Source organism: Notothenia rossii (assembly GCF_949606895.1).
Source record: "Notothenia rossii genome assembly, chromosome: 1".
Classification (NCBI taxonomy): Eukaryota; Metazoa; Chordata; class Actinopteri; order Perciformes; family Nototheniidae; genus Notothenia; species Notothenia rossii.
Genome location: NC_136912.1, coordinates 13,510,546 through 13,527,822, shown reverse-complemented (window position 1 = coordinate 13,527,822; position 17,277 = coordinate 13,510,546). Strand labels below are relative to the sequence as shown.

The window sequence follows — 17,277 nt, the reverse complement described above, 5'->3', positions numbered from 1 at the left end:
GATTTATTTGCTCATTTTTTATATGTAAAATATGTTATTTCTGTTCTGTCTGTGATTATATTTCATTAGTGGACTTAAACCCATACAAATATTGTTGTGTTGTGAAGGATGTGTCAATGAAAGAACGATGGACCAAAATCTGGCAGTGCTTTCCTTCATTAAAATAATAAATAAGATAACTACTAAATAAATAGGTATACATTTTGAATAGCAACTTATTTTAAATACTCATCCTCTTAACATACGAAACAAACGATAAAGGAAGGAGATAATTATATAAAAAAATAAAAACACATTATATTTATTTTAATTGTTTTGGTCCACTCCCAAATATAAATCGTTTGTATCGTTAATATATTTGTAAGAGCGTTCAAATGCTGTCTATTGACACATTTTAAAAATCCAATTTAATCTACAGATGTCAGCAGAAAAATATAAATTGAACTGAAATTTAATTTACATTAAAAAAAAATCCAGTTAGAGGCTGGAGGTGATGCAGGGATGTTCCAGTAACTGGGCATTGCTGATTCTGTATACTAATGTTTTAGAATTGATATATATATATAAAAAATGTATTTTTAACTGGAGATACATTTAAAAAAAATGTGTTGCGTACATCTAGAACTGCTGCGAGGACCAATTAAGTTAACAATATTACTGTGAGTCAAATAAGGAATCGAGGAAAGTTTAAAATAAAATAAATGTGATGTTCTTCGATCATTCTGTTTTTATTTTTTCCGTTTCAGCTTTCTAACAAAAACTGATTCAAACACTTTTCAGAAAGTCTGACATTTAGAAATATACTTGCTACCTTGGTTTGCAAATTTAAATATAGCCATGGGTCTTATAAAGACAGCATACAGTTAATAACTTTGGGCAACATATTCTAGGATATAGCTCTAGGTCGTTTCTACATTGCTCATGGCTCAGTACCTGAGGTAACTGCACAAAATGTGTTTAAGATTTTAAATTCAATTGGGCTCTGGTCACTAATTAAAACAAAATAAATATCCAGTTAATTATGGAGGTTTATTGTTTATTGTTACAACATATGTCAAACTTTTTAATAGTCCCTACAATAAATATACGATAACATATATTAAAGTGTAATGCATTGATTGCAACTTGAATAAAATATAAATAAAAATGTATATTCTTACCAAATTTTTATGTGAATATATTTGTAAGGATCTCAGATTATAACACTTCAGCCCGCAGCAGGTCCTGGATGTTTTGTGTCATCCTGACCCCTAGTGGACACCCACTGCTGCACCACTCTCATTTACAGAGGCATCACACACAAACAGTCAAAGGAAAACATCTATAAAACTTGTATACATTTTTGTTTGAATTAATAAATCATCTATTGAGATGTTTTGATTGCATTTCACAAGCAACACATGTCCTGAATTATTTTGTGGAAAGTATTCAAGCTAAAATGCCTAAGGCCCTTAGCACTGGTCTGTGTCAGTGAACATGTATTTGTATTTAAGTAAACTGCGCCATTATTCATAATGTTTCATGCCAAAGTCAATAACAGCCTGTGTAGAAATGTGAGTTAAATTGCTCTCAATTCTCTCTTCAACTGCAGCTCCATGCGTCTGCCTTTGACAACAATAACTCACACATTGAATATGTATTAAAGCCCGGATAGTCCTCAGAGATGCAAAGCATATATTTCATATATTGATTAATTCCATGACTGGACCAGCCTATACGGGTAAAATAGATCTGACCAACTTAGAGACAGCAGAACTAATTAAATGGGTAAAAGATATATATGGCCTCTTCAGAATATGTAAAATTAATACCAGACAAAAAGACTTGCCTCCGAGCTACTTCATCCACTCTGCAGCACAGAGCTGAAACTCTGTTTGATGGAGTGAGGATGAGAGTGTGTGTGTGTGTGTGTGTGTGTGTGTGTGTGTGTGTGTGTGTGTGTGTGTGTGTGTGTGTGTGTGTGTGTGTGTGTGTGTGTGTGTGTGTGTGTGTGTGTGTGTGTGTGTGTGTGTGTGTGTGTGTGTGTGTGTGTGTGTGTGTGTGTGTGTGTGTGTGTTTGTGTTTGAATTGATCTGCAAAATAATACAGATAACAGTTTAAAGGGGACCTATCATGCAAAATGCACTTTTGTACGTCTTGTATACATGAATATGTGTCCCCGGTGTTCCAGGGAACTCACCAAGTGTCAGAAAACACAACCCTCTCTATTTTCCTCCATACCCAAATCTCTTAAAAAGGGGCTGCAATGGATCTGATACAGACTGATCCAGATTTGAACACTTCTGTGACATCACAGAAGTGGCGCTACGGCTATTGGGCCAACTCCACCAATCAGGAGGAGACAGCCACGGACATTGCCGTTCGAAAGCGCTGGAGACGCTGTACTACTGTAGACTGTAGGACTGTAGATGGTGCTGTTCTCACAGAATCAGAACATTCAAAGACAGTGTTAAATTGAGCGAAATGAGGAATGGCTAAAATGCATGATCTGTTTGGTATTTTGAAAAATAAAAAGTATAGATATGTCTTATATAGGTATGGTCCTACACTATATTATTCAAATATAGCATGATAGGTCCACTTTAATATTGTATAAACATCTGATGGGCACACGCACACTGCCCACGAACGCAGTGTATGAACAGCATGATATGAACAATTACACAATATCATGCAATTGGCAATGACCTCAGATTTTAGCTATGTTGCTAAGACTGTGTCAAATACTTGGTCAACTTGATGGTGCCCTTGAGCTTGTGAGGTTGCTACATGTATTGAGTTGTATTATATTTGTCTGTGTTCCTGTCATTTCCCTGACCCTGTTTTATGTTGCCAATACTGCCAATACACTGGTTTTACTGATTATAGATACAACTGTAGAAATGTAACACTGATTTCTGATTTATGTTGGGCTGCAAACTATCACTATAATAACATTTCTACAAAAGTAAATGCTTGTTCCATTAAAAACAAACAGCCATCACAATCTCCCACAACTCAAGCTGATGTCTTGTTTCAACAGTCCCAAACCCACATTTAAAGGAATTACAATTTAGTTTAAAACAGAGAAAAACAGCAGATCTTCATATTTGAAAAAGGACTGAAATATTGAATCTATTATTATTAGTTAACTTTTATTTACAGGTACATTTCCTCTCAGTTGACAAATCAATTTCAATCATAATGTCAGGTCTAGTCTTAAGTGACCTATGTTTGGATGTGTCTGGAAGTTACATATTCTCTGTCTTGCTCTGTCTCTCTCACACACAGTGGGTCCTCTGCTGACTTCCCTTTTTCCTGAGAGTGACTAAGCCTCAGGTCATGTCTGTATGAGGACTCTCATTCTGACCCACTTCCAATGGTCAGTGACCTCATTTCCTGTTCTACTCGTCCAGTTTGCTTTCATCAAGACACAAGCTGATGGTGTACAGACAAACACCAGGTCAGATAAAGACACTATGTTTATCTGTTTGGATCTGACATACAGCTAGTAGAAAGTAAATTAGGTTTGAAGACATTGAATGACTTGTTCCCAAAATACATTTTAAATAAAGTGCATGAACACCTGTGCAATCCAATATTAACTTAAACATTGTAAATGTTTTCTCATGCATGAAAACGAGCGATAAAGTTATTCAAGAGGAAAAAACGAATGCAAAAAAGCTGTAATTGTTGGTATTATATTTAACTGTATTTCCTTTTATTTTTTGCAGCCTCTGTTCATGCCTCTCCTTAATCAGAATCAAAATGATTATTTTTTCAAGGGGGAATTGGATTTTGTGACCGTTGCTCCATTTAAGAATGAAATAAAATACAATATAAAAAGAGCAATAAGGGAATACAATAAAGGTATTTTAAACTTCAATTAAAAGATAAAATAGAAAACAAATATTTATATAAACATACACAAATAAAAATAAATGTACACATACTACAAAATATGAAATGTACATTACAGTATGGTGTATATTATTAACAAGATAATAATGTGTCGTAGTGACCACAATCCACCAGTAGGGGTCGTGCCAGAGAGAAGGCACTGCCCCAGCCCTGCCAACCTCCCCGGCCTTGACCATGCTCTTGGGAAGCCATCATTTATTTTTGGAACCGTAGGCTGCATGGCAGCTGTAAGACTGACGGAGGGTGAGGAGGTGGGAGGGTGAGGGGAAAGAGGACATGCAAGGAGAAGGAGGGGAGGCAGGGCATCTTATGCCAGCACCAGTGACACAAAAAGCATTGTCCTGATTTAATGGCTATGAAGTCTTGCCTCCCCCTGGTCCAAGAAGCTGCTGATGCTTAATTAGGACGGAACGCACACACAAACATACAACAAATTACACACACACACACACACACACACACACACACACAAACATGTACACACACACCTCCACCCCAGCCTGCCAGGCTCTCTGCTACCAGCCCCGAGCAAAGATGATTCAATCCAGCTTTGCATCACGAAGAAGAGTGATGAAGACCGAGAGGTTTCTGTTTCATGTAGAGGCCATTAATGTGTCACCAGGCTTTAATGTAAGAGTGAAACCTCTGATGAGTCATCATGTGTCAAATTAAACAGGACGATGGTCTAAGTGTATAACTGCAGGGACATAACCTCTGTTATGACAACAGGAAAGTAAAAATCCAAAAGGACTGAGGGTGAATTCCTCCTCAAATATACTTTTGATGTGATACCACACTGTGTTATGAGTTAATCATCGGAGATCTGTATTTTTTACAAAGTAACTTGAATGTATATTAACCCACAGCAGTCTTACAGTCGTTAACAAATGGGAAGATCTATTCTTTTTTTTACTGCTGGGATGATTGATTTTAATTACACATACATGCAGTATTTTGTATATTTATACAGTATTTATTTAATGGAAGGTCTCTGTAACTATCAAATGATTGTATAATCTTTGAATTAAAAAGTTGGATTCTTCATCTCCTTCTGAAACTAATTTAATATTTGTTTAATTTTTAATCCAACATGTTCTGATTGAATGACCTTGTTCATGATGTCGATTATTGATTGCCTTGTATTGATAATATGAGTCTCAGCGGCATGGAGAAGTCGACACAGACAGAATGAATATGTATGTGTATCTGTCGGATATCCCTTTTCATATTCCCTTAGAGCAGGACCCGAATCAGCACATGTCCCATTTGTACAGGTTTCTGTTTTTTAAAAAGTGATTCCGCTCATTTTCTATGTTTTCAAATAAAGGGAAACTCAATGTGAAACGCCGGATGAATATTTTACCATCTCTTTACACAGAGAAATAAGGATACAAGACAAACTCATGTACAAGCCCCACACAAATATATGCCAAAGTGTTTCTTCAATGAATTTACATCCAATTGTATTAAAATTCCCTTCTCCATTATCTGGAAAATGCATATTTCATAATTATTCATCCATCGCAAGGCATTGAAGCACCCAGGTCTTTTACATTTTTTATTTCTGCTCAGCTTCAAACAGTAGATCTTGTGAAGGGGACCCAGTTTTAGGGTGTGGGAATTGCTGCAGGGCGAAGCTGACAGGATTTTCAGTCTCGAGGCACCTCCCGCTTTTTCATTACAGCAAAGCAAAGGAACAAATCCAGGTCAATTAAAATAAGGAACAAGAGGGCTGAGAGGGAAATCACATCCAAGCTCTGCCACTAGAGGGCACAAGGGGCTTAGATATGTCTTGAAAATGTAGAAAACACAGCTAAGATAAAGTGCAGCAGCCAGGTGACTGGGGACGGCCGAGATAACATACAAATAACACCAGACATCACCTCACATTAATCTGACAGTTATACAAGCTTTTCTTAAGGAGAATATTACATCATTGGTCATAACAAACAAAAAATATATGTATTCCGAGTTGCAATTTGTATGCACAGTTAAAAGGAGCCCCTTTCCTTTTGGCACTTAATACAAGTCTCCTAGGTTTTACATTTAATATCCTTCTACCCTATAAAAGCTGCTTCTCCAATCCTACCAGCTCATTCTGCCAAAGGTGTGTGTGTGTGTGTGTGTGTGTGTGTGTGAGAGAGAGAGAGATAGAGAGAGAGAGAGAGCGAGGGGGGGACTGGAGGGCATCGCCTCTCCACTTTCCGTGATGGTCGTTAAAAACTCTCAAAGTGACACGCCCACGTAAAAAGCATCAGAGGCTAACCTGGGCAGTGTCACATTGAATTTAATGGCCTCTTGTTCCTGTACGGGAAATTATATCTTGATGTGAAAGGTGCTCTCCCTCGTCTGCCTCATAATATGTTGTGACGCAAATGTTCACATACATTCTCTCCTATCTTTGTCTGTCTATCTCTCACACACACACACACACACACACACACACACACACACACACACACACACACACACACACACACACACACACACACACACACACACACACACACACACACACACACTTGGAGAAGAGAGAACTATCCCAGGTCCAAGACTGAAAGGCTGTAATTGTGTTTATGACAGTGCCCTTACTTCGATACATGGCCCTTGTCCAGTGTCCAAGTGTGTGCGTCCGTGCATGTGTGTGTTTCTGATAGATTATGGTTGTTTAGTGTGTGTCCCTGTGTGTTAGGTAAATTGTGTGTGTGTGACTGTAGCCTCCTTATGACCTCCCTGATGGCCGGAGATGGGCTAAAGTCATAACTCTGCTGTCTGGCTTTACCCTTGAGCAATATCACAGGCACTCTGAGTGCGGCGAGTCAAACCACTGAGCTCCATAACTTAGGAAACACAAAGGGAAAATAACACACATCCAAACGCACACAGTCAGATAGCCACACAATAAAAGGCTAAGCTGTAATATCAGTAAAGGGTAATTCCTGTTTGTAACAACTTGGGTCTTATTTTCATAGTTCTGAGTTATAATAACATTACCAAAGCTGACATTGGGGCACACTGCAGTATCAATTCAACAAAAAAACGATAAGGTAACAAATAAGAGAGGTCAGGCTTTCAGAAAGGTTGTAAAAACAGGAGATTATACACCTCTAACACTTTAACCTGAAATTAATTGCATCCAAAATGTCAGTAATAATTCCACACTGCAGAGGAACACTGTGAGCACTTTCGGCCAGGACAATAGGTCAAAGTGGAATCAAGTTGGTGTATAAACGGTAATGGATGTTTACAAGAGACAGTTTACCTTAAACCTTTCTTTTTTTCTCAAAACATGTTTGGATAAGGTCAATATTGCCCCTCCTACTAGTTATTTTTTCCTTTACCAACTCCTGATTTCCACCTTTAAGAGCTTACCTGATGAAAATAGCTGTGGCTTAAAGCAACACTGATAAGAAAAGAAGACCTTTGCTGGTTTTCAAACCTAAACAATTAGATTAAATATGATACAACTCTCTGTAGAGCTAAGGGGAACCGGATATTTAATACATTGTAAATATAAAAACGTTGATTTATAGCAACTTTTTTGTCACAACACAAGACTAAAAAGAAAACACAACCACAGAACAAGACAACCCTGAATGACCCATTAAGAGAGAGTAAAACTAAAGACTAAGCAGCTGCAGCCTTTAAGCCTTTGCACTCCAGCATTGGAGGCAAAGGGTCATGTCTCGACTCCTGACTGCCGTGCAAACATTTCCACTTCCTCAACATTTCCTCCAGTGACACACCAGCCGCCCCGTGGCCGTTAGTCTGAGAGGAAACAACGACAAAGGACTCTTACAATAACATTATTACCATTTTGGGTGCGTGCCAGCAACACTGCGGATTACCTTGCATGGCAGACAAATTGGCAATTGGAACGCCAGCGTAATGGAGGCTAATTGCTTGAGTGCAGGGTTAGTTTGTATTTCATGCAAATCTCATATGCATAGGAGTGGGACTTGGCTGACAATACAGAACAAGCAATAGCCTATCTGAAGTAAAAAGGCGACTGAAAATGGTTCTTTGACACGCCCTGATTACTTCATATTCACTAATTATTGCTCACAAGTGATGATGATCTCATTCCTAAATATACTATTGGTGAGATAAGGTCCCGAGACGGCGATTCAATACGCTTCCACTTCCTTGTTCAAAGTGTTTTGTAATTGGACTATTTCATCCCCCAAATGGAAGATAAGTTGTTCTAAAAAAGGGATAAACCAACACATTTAGACCAAACACAAAGAAGAAAATAAAAGCAGAACTATTAAATGTGTACACAGGTTTTTAAAATGTTATTAGTTTGACCTGTGTAGATCATAAATTGAATACAAGAGGTGTCTGATTGTCTTTCAGATCGAAAACGTTTTTTAATTGAATTTAAGGAAATGAGGACATTATATATTCCCTAATAAAGGGGACGTAGTAGAAATAAGATAACAGGACTGTTTTTAAGTCAAAGTTTTGTCAAAGCAAACCCGCAAGGGGATTTTAAGTCTTTCAGACGCTGAATGATGAGACATTTGAGCGTTTTGTTTCAAAGCTGTGTTGAGCGTGTTTTTACAAAGTTGAGTCATATTCCTCTCCAAATAATTAAATATTCACGCTGTATTGCTATTCAACACGTCTAACATGACGAGACTAATCTTGTTTGCTAAAAACTGTGAGCATTTCTCACTCTTTAATCTTTTCTTGACTTCTCGTCCATGTTTGCTAAATGGTTGAGGTCCAAAGTTAAAGGTCCCATATTTTACTGTTTTACATCAATATATTATAGGTCTCAGATATATACAAAACATGTCTCTGAAGCGTTTTGCTGAAATACCAAACAGATCATTGCAGCATCCCATAATCCCCTCTGTTTCAGCCCTGTTTCAAAAGTGCTGATTCTCTGTCTGTTACTTTAGATGAAAATAAGGAACCCCTCCCCACGCCCCTCTGAGAGATATTTGTTTAACAAGAACACAATGGTGATCTAGGAGGAGATTCAGGTGATGAGGTGGGGGGGGGGGGGGGGTTACCTTGGTTGGTGATTGGTTGATGGTTACACAAGCCAACAAATCGTTATGACATCATAAAGTGGCCAAAATCTGATCAGCTCATTTTCAGACAGGTTTTTATAGAAATGGATCAGGACAAAAAGTGAGCTAATCTTTTTTCCTGAAACTTTCAGAATCTCTTTACACAGAGGGGACGCATATTGATGTATAACATTTATGAAAAAGGAGATTTTGCATAATAGGTGACCTTTAAGTTTTAATATTGGAAACAGTAGCTGACAAAATAACCTCACCTCAAGGTCCGCTCAGTAGCTGCCCACTCAGGATCTTTCAGTCATAGCAAATGCTTATGGAGACTTCAATCATTTGCCATTCAAGTTTTAAATCAAATTCAAGAGCAGTCAAGGCCAAGTCCTAATTTTTGTGATGTTTTAAGTTGCGAGTTGTGCCGTCGATCTCCCGCTGGATTTTATCATCCGCATCGAGATGGAGGAACGTCGTCACTTCATCAACTGACCACGGCGTGCTTTTTTTTTGCCATTTCTTTGAACTCCTTTGTTTTCAAAAATGCTGCAAGCGTCGATTGATATATGCGACGCTTAGGGATTAACTCGCGCAACGATTGTGACGATTCTCTCTGACCAATCAGCAGTCGAGTGTTTACGTCACTAGTTTAGCATATTCAGCCCGGTTGTTGGCCCGGTAAGAACCTCGATTTTGTAGCGCCAGAAAAAAGGTGAAAAAGTAGCCCTGAGCCGGAACTAGCCCGAGTGGAAAAGCACGGCCCGCTTAAACCGTGCTGCAGTGGAAAAGTGCAATTAGTCTGAATTGAGTCTCAGTCTCAAGTCTTCAGATGTGAAAGATAGCCTCTCACATACATTCAAATATATATTGTAATGAAGTTTATAAAAGAAACCACTTAACCCAAACTGTGAAGCCTCACCTCTATGTTATAACAGGTTAAACAAAAGTTCATAGGACACACTAATAACACAGAACACACAAATCTACAAAACAACTGTTAGCCTGCTGAGATAAAGAGTGCCAATGTGCTTTGTATTCACATCCTCCCAGCTTGTTGTGGTGTAAGTGGGTCAGGTCAGGGCCAATAATACAATATGCTTATAATCTAGTCAGAGATTTCAGGCAAGTGTGTTTCCAAAATAGACCCTTCTGTTGTGTGACAGCTGGAGAGCCTTTTGGGGTCAAGGTTCAAGAACTCACGTGGACTGTGTTACTGTAGCATGCAACACTTTTTTTGGCTGTTGTCTGCGAGTGTAGCATTAGAGCCTCTCCAACACATTAAACGCTCTGAGAGTGCAACAGTACTGCTCTCTGGCTTACTGAAGGGTACCTAGTTATGCTCCTCTAACCTCACCATCTGCATCACGCAGCCATTTGGAGCCAAGATAAATCACAGGAGCCCCTGTCCATGCTGGGAATAGCTTCTTCCAGATAAGAAAGTCAAGGGTCACATTTCTGGCCAAGGTTGACTGTCCTCGGGGCTAAATAAAGAGCCTAGGGGTTGCAGAGCGGCAGAGGCTAGCACAGGCCCCTCACACTCTATTAGGATCAAAACAACCGTCAAACTTGAACTTGGATTTATGTTACCGAGAGACAAGGAAGTGGAGCAGAGAACCTTCTGGATCCAAACACCAGTGACGCACAACTTCATCTTGATATATTTTCATAGGAATCACCACATCTGATTAATGGATTAATAGCCAAACAAGGAGTGTTCAGTTTATAATCCACAGCAGCTGTTTTCAACATTAGCCAGCCATTGTAACGCCGTTTCTAAGGTGTTTGTTTATCCTGCAGTAACCTCACAGGACCTCTGACCCAGCCAGAGGAATGTGAGAGCAGAGACACAGTTTGGGAGGTCACTGCCATCATTTACATCCTAACCACATGACAGGCTGTCAGTGGAGGTTAACACTGGTCAAGTTCACACGGGACAGTACGTCCACTGTTAGGAGAGAGGAGTCTGTACACATGCAAAACCGGTATACAACTTTCATCTATGCAAACACAATGAAAGTGTAATGTAGGACTAGCAGTAGGAACATAATCATATCACAATATGTTGGGTAGAACATTGAAGCTTTCACAAAATGTTAAAACAATGAGAATTATAATAAGTAATCATCAGTAATGTGGATTTACTGACTAAGCAAGTAAATGCAAATAATAAAAATGCTAGAACATCCTGGTTGAATGTAGAAAATGGCATCTTATCTAACATTTACAATAGCCAAAATCTGAGACGATATCTAGTCTCATATGATGATATTAATAAATATCCATAAATTGCCCAAAACCCAATCTTTGTTAATCTTCTTATGCTTTGTTTACAGACAGACAGTCCAGAGAAGAGTTGATTAAGCCCTATGGTAAGTTATGAGGATGTAATGTGTGTTGGTTTAGCATTGCATTTAAGGTGTTTCTGATATGTTTTTAACCTCTGTACATTCAACACATTATTCCTACTTTGCACACACATGACACATTCATTTATCGTGTCATGATTCACCTTGATACTGCAATAAGAAGAAAAGACATAAGCGAGGCAGAGAAAAATGACTCCCTATGTGTAGCGAACTCTCAACCCTGGCTAAACCTTTCATATGAAAAGATCGACTCTGAATAGATTTGCATAGAAGAAGAAAGAAATGAGTCCTTGTCCAAATAAGAACATGGTACAGTCAAACATGGGGGAAAAATCACTGGTTTTCAGGTTGTCCTTGTCATCCGTTGATCCCTTGTGAAAAGGCTAGACAGTCATGCTGCAGTGATCAGTCAGGGTCAAAGTCGTACTCCCCTCTCCCTCCCCCCTCCTCCTTCCTTCCTCTCTCCTGCGACTCCACTGTAGTTTTGTACATCGGGCAGCTGGTGGTGCTATAAGACTTGAGTCTCCTCCTTTCTTTTCTCCCACATAACAAGACTGTCACCTATTCTATTCTCCTTTGTCCTCTCCTCTCCATCACTCACCTCCATACGTCAACGCTGAACCACTGCAGCATCCTCAGCCAGACCCTGAGCCCGTCTGCTTTTATGGGGGGAGTGGAGATAGTGGACCAGTGCCCTAAACAAACTACGCACGACAAGGGGTAAAAGGCATCTTGAAAGAAGCTTTGTGAAATAAAAAGAGGGTTGTTTCCACTGTCTCGTTTGAAAAAGGGTTGTGAGGCTAACATCAATACTCTGTTATCATGCAAAATGAGGAAGTGAATGCTTCATTTCCCTGCTTTTGTTTAAAAGCGCATGATGCCTGCCACTAGGTCATTTGCGTGAATAGTATTAATTGGGTTCCCTCTAAGGCCACACAGCCAGCGGCTCAGTTATGATTCCAGTGGGTAAATATTTGCCTGTTCTAACCCTCACTAGGTGCCATAATGATTCTTTGTGTGTTGCACTGTGTACAATGCGTTTCTGTGTACACATCACTCAGTGCCTATGTCAGCCTGTGCGTGTGTGTGTGTGTCTGTGTGTGTCTGTGTTGCAGCTCAACCCCCCCGACAACATTCCCTCTCTACAGCTGCAGCTCGGCAGAGTTTGATCAATAACGCGTCCTTCATTCTCAAGTCGGGCCTGACCTTGGCTGCCTTTTGTCTCCTTCCAGGGGCCAGAGTGCGCATGTACAGGTTGGAAAACAAGGTTCTCAAAAAATCCACACTTGGAAGGAAAATAATTCCCCTCACTGCCTCTTCACTACAGCATTCTCATTAAGAGCCTAATGAATCATATATTTATAGCGTCCTTATCTTAGTGTAATGAGGTGATGCCACTTTTGAACTCATTTGCTAAATTACCACAGGCCACACTGAAATGGAATAAACTTCCAATTCCTTGCATATGCCGCTGCATTCATTTTAACAGGGCACGTCGATGGAAACGGCAGAAGCCCAACCTGAACAAAGAGCATCTATGTGCAGTCACATGACAAAAGGTAAGCTGTGTGATGCGAGACATGTTAAAGCACTGAAACATGTGATCTGACAGATCTGTGTACATGTGAGTGACATAGCCTGCAGGTGGTAGCTTTTATAGATTAGTGCTGCAGTCTTTCTTGTGTTATTGAGTAATGGATATTTAAATGGCCAGTAAGTGAAGAATTTAATTTCACATGTACATACTGAAGTGTTCTCCAATGCTGCATTAAACAAAGTGAGTTGCTTTTGTATGTATAAGTACTCCATCATGCAGGCATATGCTTTATGATTTTCTCAGCTGGATACCAGTGAAGTTCAGATGCAGGTACATTAACGGAGTGAGTCAGAGCTGTAGGAACATTTCCAGTACCAACACTCATCTTCACTATAATAATTAGAAAAAAAACAGAGCTTTCAGTAGAAATGCAGTCTTTTTAATATGTGAAACAATACTTGCTTTATTTTATTTCCAATAATGAAAACACCTGTTCGAATTACTTAAATTATAAAGCAAGCGCAGGATGTTAAGTACATGTGTACACAGGCTATTCAGTAATTGCTTTCTGTAGGCAATTTGTATCAAGATCAACTACAAAATTAGTACAGGCAAATTACAAATTTGAGTTCTAATCCCTTTGAAGCCTTGTGGTAAAACATTGGTAGATTTGCTTCCTCCAGGGATGAACTAAGAGGGATTTAAGCCAAAAATCTGTATTCCCCTGCAACAATCCCACTGGCACTTGTGAAGAAGCCCGAATTCAAGAATTAAATCCAAAGATATGAGCAACAAACTTTTTGAGAACAAGGCCTGTTGAAATGATACCGTCACCTCAAACCCAGCATTAACATTTTTACAAAGACTTGAGGAAAGAAAAAAAACATTGTTATCTTTGCGAAGTTCAAACCAAAATGCGTACAAAAAAATATTCACCAAATCAGATGTAAATCAAAACTGGGGATTTATTAACATATTCCGATTTGACAAAATCAAACACAGGTATTCAGGCTTTACAGAACCAACAACATAGGACAGTTGTCCACCGACATATCAAACACTGAAAATAAAAAATAAAAAAACAAGGGTCTTCACTACACTTTCCTCTTCTGGGTGCTGATGTAAAGGACTGTGGAGAGAAAAAACATTACACATTAAAAAAGGCTGTATAAACACAATGGCATCTGAAATGCATTATGTCTTGTTGTGTGTTCATTTGATGCGATCAAGTCTGCTGCCTGCAATTGTACATTCTTATGGAATTTATATGCATGTACTTTAAGGCTGACCCGTAATGCTTATAGCTCTTTGCAGTCACCCTTCACTTCCCCATGGTACACCATAAATACATTCTCTGTGCTAAGAACAGGCTCACTGATGTAGATCTCAGAGTGATCACATCTCTCTTCAGAGTTCAATTGGAGAAATGTTTTTTGCACTGGTCATTCAGGGTGGAGGAGTACAGCTGCAGACTGTACAGAGAAACAGGTTATGAGCCTGCTCTGTTTTGACTAAAATAGCCACATCTTAAGCTGTTGGCTCGTTCTTCACACAGAGAACTCCACCGGGCAGCATGACTCATACTCAAGAGGGAATAACAGTAAATACAGCACATGGCTGGTGTAGGTCAGGACAGGAAGGAAGACATTGATTTTAAAGTGAATACTAAAATAATGAAACATGCTGGGATTTTTTATTTATCAACAATTGAGAGAGAACTTCAGTCACAATAATAGGTCCTACAGCATCAGCAATATCACAATTTTTGGAACAATCAAAGGGGTCAGTAAATGAAACTTTTTTTCTTTTTTGTTAAACGAATGAGGGGGGGAATATGAATACAATGTCAGTGCTTTTCTGACGGTTGTCTTTGTTTTTGTTGAACAGTACCGATTTGTGTAGTCACTTCAATTGTTTTCTTAAGTCGCACCATCTGACCCTATCAAACACATATCTCTGCCCACAACGCTCTAAGACTGAGCAAAAGACATCTCTAAAGGATTAAGATGATATTTAATTGTACACAGGGATACTTAAATGGAACAGAGTAATGTTTAATGTTATTAGTTCAGAAAAACGAACCTTTTCTAGTGTAAAAGGTTAAAAACGGACTACTTGTGGCCTGTTTTTGTTTATGGTATGATGACCACTTTGGCTACTGGCTTGTACAACACAACATTGTTCACGCTCATTTCTTCAAATTGGCAATAAAATAATAAATTAGAAAATCTTACCATTGTTTCCTCTTAGAAAAGCATCTCCATACTTGTTCTTGAGCTGCCCGTTGACATACTCCTCAGTCTGCTCGATGGCAATGTTCATGTAACCATCCAGGCAGGCCAGGACACCTGCAGGCAGATCACACACGGGTTTTGTTAAGGCATAAGAGAACTCTTAAAACTTGTAATCACATACTGGAAACAAAGGGATATGTTGTACATGCCGGCTGAATTACCTCTGTAATCCACACCAGAGTTCAGTTTGACCACCACAGGTCTCCCAATGATCTGCTTCAGAAAGTCACTCGGGGTCTGCTTTCTCAAACTCATCTTTGCTGTGATCTGAAAAAGTTGCAGAAACAAGTGACGTTGTTATGGTGCCTGTTTCCTTCAGCTAGCTACATTAGCATCGTGCCAGCTAACTCGTGCTTGATGGCGTTTATTTGTTTAATTCAACTGCAGGAGCGATTGTCTTTAAGTGGGTTCTGGGCGTAACGCGTAGTCATGTTCCCACTTTGACTCAAACACTGATGTAGTCAAGAATAATTCGCTTCACACTGTATGGACAAGTAGCGTTAGCTGCTAGCTAATGAGTGTAGCTAACCGGCTAACTGCAAACTCTGTCACGAAAATGCTTGCACTTAATGGTGTGAGAGGGTGCCTTTGCTTGTTAGTACATTGTATACGTTTACTAAATATAAAGCGGAGTGCAAATGGAGATGTTTGCTTTTATAATTGTTATTATAAGCTAAATGTTTGGTAGTGTTTCACTTACCCGAGCTACGTCTTCCAAACGATTGTATTTTGCATGGACCGTGAACTGACCAATCAGAGGCGTGTACTATACGGAGACCGAGCGAGGACAAAACTCTTAAGAGCGCGGTGGTACATAATCTGTGTGAAGTGAAAACTACATGAGCAGAAATGTAGACAGACACTGGGTAATCTCTGCTTCGAGAGTTTGACATATTTATAATTATTTAACACACAGTTTTTGTAAACACATCACCAATTTGCAAACGTTGCATGTATGTGGATAAGCCTGTTTTTTTTTTACATTTCAGATCTCCCCAATAGTGTTGTAATAAAATGACCTAATACAAACTAAAAGCTCAAATTCATCCATTTAACAATTGCTTTATTTGTATAAAATATAAATGTGTTATCTTGCAATTTATTTTTACATTACATTACAAATATAAACATTAATATCTGAATATGACTACTTTGTTGTGACATTTTATTGTGGAGAAATTATTAAAGGTAGTTTTAGATTTTGACCAGGCGTTATAAAAAGTAATTCCTGGAATGCTTCTAACCTCATTTCTAACTATGTCCCCGCACTATGCTATATTTTTACAGCACAGTTTCCATGGACCACTGCAAACTGTCACAGTCTAGATGAGAACTGGCTGCTGCTGGACAGTGAGCCTTTAGCTGGAGTCCAGATGTACAGGTTCAGGTCAGATCTGCCTGCAAGGAAGGACAGACATTTCTGGATCATAGTGCAGACTGTAAGTACAGTAAAGTAGCAACAATTAGTCAATTAACTGATAAGTGACAGTTGGCAGTTGTTTTTATATGTTGTAAATCACTCTAGTCACTTTTCAAGCTAAAGTCAGCATCCCAAATGAACTGCATATTTTGACTGGTTGATTGAAAACAAGCAATATATACATCACCTTGGATTGGGGAAATATAACCTGCATTTGCACTCATTTCTGAAATGTTTAGGCTCAACAAGGAATAAACATGTGTTGTTCTTCTCAGTCGGGGAGAAGGAATGAATCACATTGATGATATGTGTATAGTGAAACCAATGAAGTGCCTTTATTGCTATAATTGACAGAGGGCTAATTATTTTTAAATTGTTGTTCCTCTCATCTTATTCCTTTGAGATAAATAATTGTAATATTTCAGTTTTACAATGTCATAGTTATACTGTGCATATGATACACAGTAAGTGAGTTTAGTGACCTCTTTGCACGTTCTGCTAGATATGTCTGCCTTCTTTTATGAAATTCTTGGTCTTACAATAGTCATGTGGACATCTGCTTTGAAATGTATAGTAACATGATTAAGCTTTTATTTGTATAGCTTTACTATTGTTCTTACTTATTGTGACTTTAATTGAAATCAAGCACCCTTGAGGTTTCAGATCTTCCCATTATTAGTTTACTCTCCTCTGGCCAGGCTGTGTTGTGAATGATAAGAGAAAGTCCACCATCTGA

The 17,277-nt window shown here is 38.9% G+C and overlaps 1 protein-coding gene and 2 long non-coding RNA genes across 3 annotated transcripts in view; 2 read left to right on the top strand and 1 right to left on the bottom strand.

Annotated features, from left to right (window-relative positions):
* The window catches only part of LOC307023034, a 56,030-nt gene extending 52,618 nt beyond the window's left edge, over window positions 1-3,412 (top strand). The window contains exon 3 of the long non-coding RNA XR_013803578.1: window positions 3,271-3,412. This is a non-coding gene — a long non-coding RNA (uncharacterized lncRNA). The remainder of the gene's footprint in view (window positions 1-3,270) is intronic.
* An 8,145-nt stretch (window positions 3,413-11,557) lies between these two features.
* LOC307023030 lies at window positions 11,558-16,679 on the top strand. Its single transcript, XR_013803576.1, has 3 exons — window positions 11,558-12,544; window positions 12,780-12,849; window positions 16,409-16,679. It is a non-coding gene; the product is annotated as an uncharacterized lncRNA (long non-coding RNA).
* On the bottom strand, window positions 13,775-15,967 carry lsm6 (LSM6 homolog, U6 small nuclear RNA and mRNA degradation associated). Its single transcript, XM_079689583.1, has 4 exons — window positions 15,822-15,967; window positions 15,283-15,388; window positions 15,062-15,175; window positions 13,775-13,956 (listed from the first exon to the last, which is right to left on the bottom strand). Exons 2-4 carry the CDS (start codon window positions 15,374-15,376, stop codon window positions 13,922-13,924), a joined length of 243 nt encoding a protein of 80 aa, XP_079545709.1. The 5' UTR covers window positions 15,377-15,388; window positions 15,822-15,967; the 3' UTR covers window positions 13,775-13,921.
* Window positions 16,680-17,277: the final 598 nt, after the last annotated feature.

Excerpts from the sequence above, each read along its gene's own strand:
- lsm6 (XM_079689583.1), bottom strand. The coding sequence starts at position 15,376 with ATGAGTTTGAGAAAGCAGACCCCGAGTGACTTTCTGAAGCAGATCATT. Across the intron at positions 15,176-15,282 it reads CTCTGGTGTGGATTACAGAG|GTGTCCTGGCCTGCCTGGAT; the intron begins GTAATTCAGCCG and ends ATCTGCCTGCAG. Across the intron at positions 13,957-15,061 it reads TTTTCTAAGAGGAAACAATG|TCCTTTACATCAGCACCCAG; the intron begins GTAAGATTTTCT and ends TTCTCTCCACAG.